Genomic DNA, 8,597 nt, shown 5'->3' with positions numbered 1-8,597 from the left:
AGTGAATAGGGTTGAATTGTGTTGGCTAAGCTATGAAATCATAATGACTACAAAGTAAATATTTTTGAATATATTAAATATACATTTATAGTAATTATAATTTCATAATTATTACAACACACTCAATACGACTAAGATTTATATGAAAAATACAGATAAAAAATAAAAATGACATAATTATAAATGGGGCATCCTTAAATAAATAAATAAATAAAAATATAATGTGGAAAAGGCGCTCTTTTAACTTTTGCTACCTCAAAGGCAGAAACAAAAACGGTTGGAGATCTGGAGAGTTTGAGATCAGGGTCCCATGGTAGACATTTTAGTTCTGGGTTAATACTACAAATATGTATTCTTAATCTATATTTTAGAACATCAAGGAATTGATATTCTGACAATAAATTTGCAGTTCGAGAATCGGCAAAAGTGGTCAAAAAAGGTTTAGGCAGAAGACATCTCCTTCTATCATTTACAAAGCAGCCAATCTCCATTAGAAATTAGTCCACGAGAGAATCATTCGAGTCTGAAGCACAAAAATCTGCTGATATCCTGATTTCAATAGAGATTTCTATTCTCTTATTTTTCCTTGAATTAACGAGGTAAAGAATTCATTCAATGAAAATTCAGATGGATCCACGTTCAAGACCATTTCATTAACCACTGGGAATAAGAGAGAGCTTTCCCCATCCCCGAACACATTTTTATCATTTAAAGCCAAAAGAGCTTTGTAAGAAATTATGAATCATATTAGAAAGTTGTAAACGTGATTGTGTATGGAGATTCCTGATACAAACAATACACATGGTCATTCTTTCTCTCAAGGACAAATTTGTTGCCTCCATAGATTTTTTTTTTCAACCCTGCAAAACCAATCCATTCTTTGATTCTAAAACCAATCACCTGTTATTAAATAGCATTTTCCAATAGAATCTTACATTTAAAAGAGATGGGTGGGAGCTAGAGGGTTATGTACCTTGATGATACTACTTGATGTCACAGAGAAATGAATATGAACACATGAAAGGGACGGGGGAAAATATGGCTGCATATTTGGACTTTTTTTCCAAATAAGACGTTGAATGTTCACTCTCATACTGCATCTTTTGATGCCTAACCCTCAGTAACGAGGGATGATGTTAGTGAAAAACAATCTAATTGTTACGTAGAAATGCTTAATGTATTCCTCTAAGCTCTTCCTACAATTCCTTGTTTACCTATGCGTGCAAACCTTCTTGCAACGCCAAAAATGACAGCCTTAGTCAGAAGACCATGGTCAAGGCTGCAGGCTACAGCTACAGCACCACCAATTATGACAAACCTAGGTATGTTACTTGCCCAGCTCTTTGGTTTCTCTGCTTCTTCAATGTCAGTTGATGAATCAGTGCTGTTCTCGATAGATATTAATTGATCGGCATCAAACTTGGAGTTGATTTGTGACATTAAAGCAAACCGTGACAATGGTTCATTGGACTTCCTGGCAGCTTGGTAGGCACGCAGACCGGGCTCAATCCTCTTAACACAGCCCCACATCCCTTGACGAACACCTAGCTTTGCAATCTCCCATGGGATGCCCATATCTTCATGGTGAAACAGAAGAATCTCACAGGCAGTCATCTGGCCATCTCTTTTTGATTCAACTGGATAAAAGGATATAATGTTAAAATTCTTCAAACATTTGAAGAGTTAAAAAGACAACCATTTCTTTACTATTTTTTGAAGAAAAAAATATAGACGACTGTGCACCTGGACGAATGCACCAGCTCGAATAATACAAGTCAACTCGCCTTGGTTTGTTGCGCCTAGGTATCTCTGAGCAAGGCACTCCCTGAATATAGCCAATGGTTAGTAGGGAAAATATTTATGAAAGCTCACTGCACATTAGAAAAGCAAATACCATACTGGATCTGAAGCAGTATAAAAGGAAGATAAAATTCTATAGACATTTCGTGATATTTATACTGTCTAATTTATTTTCCTGTTCATCACACAGATTTTATTTTTCAAATCTAAAGAAAATGGTGTTAGTCAACTAGTAGGAGCCAAAAGCACCATGGAGACCAACCAATTAACGATATAGGATGTAGTTAAGGGATCCACATGAAAGTTCCAATCCTTACAACACATGCTCTAAAGATTAAAATGAGAACCTTTTCTTGCCCGAGGTGAAGCACATATGGCAGTTTTTGCAACTAGTAGCTCAAAACCAGGTTCTAACTAGATATTTCAGCACAATCTGATGATTCATAAATCATCATTAAGCATCCAAGATGAGGAAGAAAAATAAGTTACCAAAAGCTGCACATGAAATTTTATCGAGAAGATAACAACAAAAGAGAAAGAACATCTTCTTTTGCTAAGGCAATTTTAGAATCCTAATGCAGCTGGATATTGCGAATTAGGCATTGCAAACGCACATCAAGTAGGTTGAGGTAGAATGTGGTAATTATATAAGGAATGATTAAATGACCAACCAAAGAACCAATGATATCAAAGCATTTACTAGTGAGTTTACCACATAATCACTTATGCTCAATGTTTGATAAGATTTTTCCCATTTCAGTTTTTCCTACAATATGAATCATCATTGAATACCCAAATTGGCTTACTAATTGGAAAAAGGAAATCCATCTATGCATAACAATAATATTGTTCTCATGAAAGCATACAAAATTTATGCTGGGAAATGTAGACCTTACCTTCGTTATGCAGTAGTAAGTCTGTCCTGACTGCCATATGCGACGGCCAATGATATACTCCCGGTCGCTACAGAAAAATGGGAACTGCAGAGAAAAAGAAATAAGCAAACAGCATGCACAATAACATACTTTGTATCCATAAGAAAATTCATGAAAAAAAAAAAACTATACCTTTCGGACCCACTGAACTATCATAGTCCCTGTGCTCATGCACTCCTTCAATTTAGCATGCTGGAGGAGCATGTCATCCCATCCATTCTTGATCCGGAAATCATCATCCCAAAAGAAGTCTCTCAGTATTTCTGCAGTTGTATCCTCATATATAGTGCTGCTACGATACTGTGGAGGGCCCGTCTGGTAAAAACACCAAATTATGACAATGTAAGAAAGCATAATCATGGAGGTATAATCACAAATGACTAAAGAGACACTTAAACAATCATAGATGTTTAAATTAACAGAACCATGTGAATAAAATTATGCCAATTTTCGGATTGGAAAACAAGAGGCATAATCGGAATTACAAAACAATTAGTTACAAAACCTCTACTTGAACTGACCTACATCGAAGTCATAGAATAAGATGCCTACATCATCGAAGTCATAGAATAAGATGCCTACATCCGAATTCAAAAAAAAAAAAAAAACAGCAAAGAATTTGCGGGTTAAGCAAAAGCGAAGTCATTCTTTTCTTCTTATCGTTTTTCATTTATTTTGTTTACCTCGGGCTCCCTTTTCCAAGCTTGATAATCCATGTTTGGCAAAGACTTTTCCATCATCTTCTGCCACGCTGGCCCCCCATCAGTCTCCTCCACCAGCCGGAAAAGGTGTTCTAAATCCTCCTCAGTCACTACCGGCTTGTTACTGCTACAAATCCCCCTAATAAAAGGGGGGAAAAGCACTTTCTTACGCCTTAACACGAGAAATCGACCATAATCTAATAAAGAGACAGAGAGAGAGAGAGAGAGAGAGAGAGAGAGAGAGAGAGAGAGACAAAAGCAATTTACCTCTTCTCGTCGGCATTGATGTCGGCTTTCTCAGCCGCCAACGAGACGGAAGCAGCAGAAGGCTCGGACCGAGGAAGCAACTGCATGGGCGACTCGTGCCTCTCGGCGCCGACCAGCCCGGTGGCCCATTGAGGCCGCCAAGCCCATCCCAGCAGAAGGCCCATGACGACGGCAACCCAGAAGGGGAAGACGAATACCGCGAGCTCCGCAGCGACATCGGCCGCCGTCGGTTGCCGCAAGATCTCCAAGAACGCATCCAAAATCAGCGCCATAGAGGGGAGAAGAAAAAGAAGAAACCCTAAACAAAGCGGAAAACGAACAGAAGAAGGGAGGGAGAGAGCGAGGAAGTCCGCTGCCTCCGGCCTGCAATGGAGGCAGCAACGAGTCGGAGGAGGAAAAGGCGGAACTGGTAAGGAAAGGGAGAAAGCTGGAAGGGAAATCGGATTGGATAGACGGAAATTCATACGTGGAGTGGATGAGGAAGAGGAGATAAATAGAAGGAAACAGACGACAGGTCCGCGTGCTGCGATAGCGGTCGGTATTGAACCACGTTCCCGTTTCTCCCGGTTTCCCTTTTTTATTGGAGCTCGTAATTATATTTATTTTTATTCTAAAACAACAAGGACCGTTTGATTAATTAAATAAATAAATGGATGGATGGATGGAAGTTATCATTATTCACAAAATTCTCGGCGAGGACCTCGCGCTCTAATTCAATTGCGCGCGTGGCAGAGTCCAACTGCCCGCGGTTTCACTTCCAACTCGGTCGGTGCCGTGGGAGACCAAAAATTGAGTCAATTGTTAAATTGTAAACGCGCGGGATTGACTCGATCAGGTTTGACCCAGCCTGAACGGGTGTGTTTCGTTGGAGATTGAAGTTTGAGCCGGCCCAAACTGGTTGGCATGGGAACTAGGAGTGAGCAGTCAACTCGTCAAATCGAGCAACGCGTTTATACTGACTCAAACCGAACCGAAAAAATAAAATCCGCCAGATATAGGGCCGGATGTAGGGTCATGATATTACATTATCCGATCTAGTAGGGCCGGATAATTTTTTATCCCAATAATCGAACCAACTCGATCCGCGATCACCCCTACTTGTAGCAACTACTACCGATAAATTGTTACACGTTATAGTAACTACTACGGATAAGTTGCTACACGTTGTAATAGCTACTGTCGATAAGTTGTTACACGTTGTAGTAGCTATTGACGATTAGCTACTACAACGTGTAATGAGTAATGTCTATTATCATTTTAAAATATTTTATTTTTTATTATTTTATATTTATATTTTATATTTCATTGGATATAGGGTCGGATATCCAAATAACTGACAACCCGTCGGATATTTAATACATAATAACCGCTGGATATAGGGCGGGATGTAGGGTCATGATATTACATTATCCGATCTAATAGGGCCGGATAATTTTTTATCCCAATAATCAAACCAACCTCATCCACGATCACCCCTAATAAGAACCAAATCTCGATCGATATTGTTGATTTGTTGCGTTGTAGAGAAGTAGAATTGGTTCGGTTAAGATTTTTAATAATGGGTTATTTGTCGTTTAGATTTTTTTTTAATTAAATTATGAAATCAAGCCTATTATTGAATCGAACTATGAAAAATTAGGAGAATGAGGCAAGGTTTTAGGTGGATTACGTTGAACAATAACATTCAAATATATTTTTTTTTCATGTTTTAACCATCTATATTAATAATTAGTAGTTATTTATAATTTTTTTTTTATATTATCTAAGGACGAATTAACGTTGGCAAATGAATTTTTTTTTATCACAAGATGAAATTAAATAATTGATGGTCGAAGTGGAGATTGTAAAGGTATAGAGTTGTAATGGAGCTTCTTTCTCTCATTTTCTTTTTTCATTAGCAATGTTTCCAAGGAGCCAAAAACTTCTTTCTATGTTTCTCATTATAGGACCAAGGATCTATGTTCGCATTGCCTAGTGTACTCAGTTATTTTTCTTATAATGTTAGGTAAGAGAAGAAACGTGTGCATCTCAAAAAATTATAGCTTTTTTGACTTATGCACCAAACTTTCAGCACATCTGTTGACTAATGAAGGATCCAATTAATCAATTGGCATCAACACAACCGGAGTAAAAAAAAACTTAAAGGTGTTTGCAGCTGATAAAAGGAGATCAAAAGAAAGATATTTAAACTAATGTTAATAGCACATTCTTGAGATCATTTGAATTGTAGTATGATCTTATCCGGAAATTGAGTAGATGAGTAGTCGGTAGAGAGATGGGAATGTTGATAGAGGAGGGACAGGGAGCTAGAAATTGTTGACCTACACACGCCACAGAGAGAGCAAATAGGAATATTAGAGCAAGAATCAAGGAGAGGTCCCTGGTGCAAATACTCTAACGCTCAAGTCAGAACAGTAGTACCGGTGAAGAATATGGAAAAAGATGAACAGCAGAATAATAGTGTGGATGCGTCTACGTGCACGTGTATTTGGCCAACAAAGAGGGTCCCCTTTTATACCGTCTTTTATAACCTTCGTAATAATGAGTGTTATGATTCCGGAAGTGCACAGATTTATCGTCAGTAATATATAAGATTGTCGAACCACAGGGACTGTTGATTAGGCACTAGAGATGTCACAAAGTAAGTTATCTAGACGGTCGAAAGTTAGCTTTAACGCTTACGAACTAACAAGTGTGATTAAAGAGAGAGAAAGAAGGTTAAGACAAAGAGAGAGGAGAGAGAGAGAGAACTGATCTTAGAGGGAATGAGCTTTGGGAGGTAGATTCTAGGATTTTGGTTTCATTATAATGCTAGGAGATATTACATAGATTGCTTAGTTTCTACCCTCTATATCCATGATCTTGCAGGAAGTTAAATTGGTCAATATCCCTAAGTATCGAATAGAGACGATTCCTGTGAAATCCTATAACGGTTAACCCCTGTCACGAGGGCGCCTCGGTAGATCACAAGAATACATGTCTAGTAAATAACAATAAGAATAAAGGTAGAGATTTGATACGATTTCCTACTTCCTTATGGGGGAATTACCTCTCCTTTCAAGAGAATGTCCTAGACGTCCGTGAACGGGTTACCCTTGTCACTAGGGCCCTTCGGGTATACGATCTAGAGCACTCTTTCTACGAGAGCAGCAATTCCTAAGGGATTATTTCTCCTTTTAAGGGAACGTCCTAGACGTCCGGAAAGGGTTACCCCTGTCATTAGGGCATCTTGGTCAATATGCTCTAGGGCATCCCCTTTGCATGATTAACCATCCTCCACATCAATCAACAAAGCATGTAAAGAAATATAAATATGTCACACACACAATTCATCATGAATAAGGCATTAACAAGTCATTAAATAGAAATATGGCGAATCTACATAGTTCTACATCTCCATCACATTACAAATACTTCCTAATCCTAGAAGAGGATCTCTACTCCATTGTGAGGGAAGAACAATCACAAAATATAAAGTAAAGCATACTTACAACCCTTGATGTGAGAAGAAGGGGAAGAAGAGATGCTTGTCGAGGTTTCCGATGTCTTGGGGATGCCTCCTTGCTCTGGAGATGGATGGAACGTCAAGGGATGGCGGTGGATGAAGCTCTAGGGTTTCCCCTGAAGGGGAGAACCCTTTCCCAAGGAGAGAAACAAAGTCCCGAACCAAAGATCCCCCATGAATAGGGTTCTTGACCCTTTTATAGGGTAAGGTAGGGGTGTCGCACGGCCGTGTGAATTGACACGGCCATGCCTATCTTCTGCACTGGTTAAGTGGCACGGACGTGCGAGTTGACACGACCATGCCTATCTTTTGCCCTAGTTAAGTGGCACGACCGTGCAAAATTGACACGGTCGTGCCTCTACTTGTAAGCCATTTTAGTACCTCTTAACGTGTTAATCTTGAGTTGTGGTCTTCATAAAAGTTGTAGATATTGAAGTTAGCTACAATTCGGTATAAAGAATAGCCCAAAAATACAATGGATCACAAAGTTATGCCTGTTTTACTCTTGGTGTGCAGTGCAGGATTTGACACGGCCATGTGCCAAGGTCGTGTCTCATAGAAACGAACTTTAGACCTTCAAGACTTGGTTTTCTCTGTTGGTGCAACTTAGGTCAAGGTTGACTTGGTTGACCTGACTCGAGTTGGTCAAGGGTGACCTGACTCGAGTTGTATTTTGATGTTTGACAATGTTTGAGGAGAGTAGAAAAGTTGTATTCTGATGTGTTGACAAGAATACGAACTTAGGAGATTGTTGGTGCAACCGTAGGTCAAGGTTGACCTAGTTGACCTGAAAAGTCCAAGCAGGGAGCTTGGCACTGGAAAAGTCCAAGTATGGAGACTTGGCACTGGAAAAGTCCTAGTATGGAGACTTGGCACGGGAAAAGTCCAAGTATGGAGACTTGGCACTGGAAAAGTCCAAGCAGGGAGCTTGGCACGAGGGAAAGTCCTAACTGGGATGTTAGGCAGTTGGAAAGTCCTGGTGAGTGAAGTCAGGCAATGGGAAAGTCCTAACTGGGATGTTAGGCAGTTGGAAAGCCCTGATGAGTGAAGCCAGGCAGTGGGAAAGTCCTAACTGGGATGTTAGGCAGTGTGGAAAGTCCTGGTAAGTGAAGCCAGGCAGTGGGAAAGTCCTAACTGGGATGTTAGGCAGTTGGAGAGTCCTGGTGAGTGAAACCAGGTAAGGGAAAATCCAGATGGATCAGGGATGATCGGACTTCTGGTGTTGGAAAGTCCAAGTAGGTCAAGGGAGTGATCGGATACTTGGCACGAAGAGGAAAATCCAGATGGATCAGGATGATCAGACATCTGGTGTGAAAAAGTCTAAGTGGGTCAAAGGGATTGACCGGACACTTAGCGGGGAGTGCTAGCAGGTCAAGGGAGTGACCAGAT

At 39.9% G+C, this 8,597-nt stretch overlaps 1 protein-coding gene across 2 annotated transcripts; it reads right to left on the bottom strand.

Annotated features, from left to right (window-relative positions):
* Positions 1 to 889: 889 nt before the first annotated feature.
* Positions 890 to 4,180, bottom strand: LOC122007883. Of its 2 annotated transcripts, none has more exons than XM_042563416.1 (6): positions 3,704 to 4,180; positions 3,419 to 3,560; positions 2,868 to 3,050; positions 2,697 to 2,780; positions 1,744 to 1,825; positions 890 to 1,637 (listed from the first exon to the last, which is right to left on the bottom strand). In XM_042563416.1, the coding sequence occupies exons 1-6, from the start codon at positions 4,165 to 4,167 to the stop codon at positions 1,186 to 1,188; spliced, it is 1,407 nt and encodes a 468-aa protein (XP_042419350.1). In that variant the 5' UTR covers positions 4,168 to 4,180; the 3' UTR covers positions 890 to 1,185. The 2 variants fall into 2 exon arrangements, with proteins under 2 accessions (XP_042419350.1, XP_042419349.1); XM_042563415.1 differs by having other exon boundaries at positions 3,419 to 3,575; positions 3,704 to 4,179.
* Positions 4,181 to 8,597: the final 4,417 nt, after the last annotated feature.

The sequence above is a fragment of the Zingiber officinale genome, chromosome 8A (assembly GCF_018446385.1).
Source record: "Zingiber officinale cultivar Zhangliang chromosome 8A, Zo_v1.1, whole genome shotgun sequence".
Taxonomy (NCBI): Eukaryota; Viridiplantae; Streptophyta; class Magnoliopsida; order Zingiberales; family Zingiberaceae; genus Zingiber; species Zingiber officinale.
Note: the sequence above shows the minus strand (reverse complement) of the source record. Positions and strands in the feature narration are given on the sequence as shown.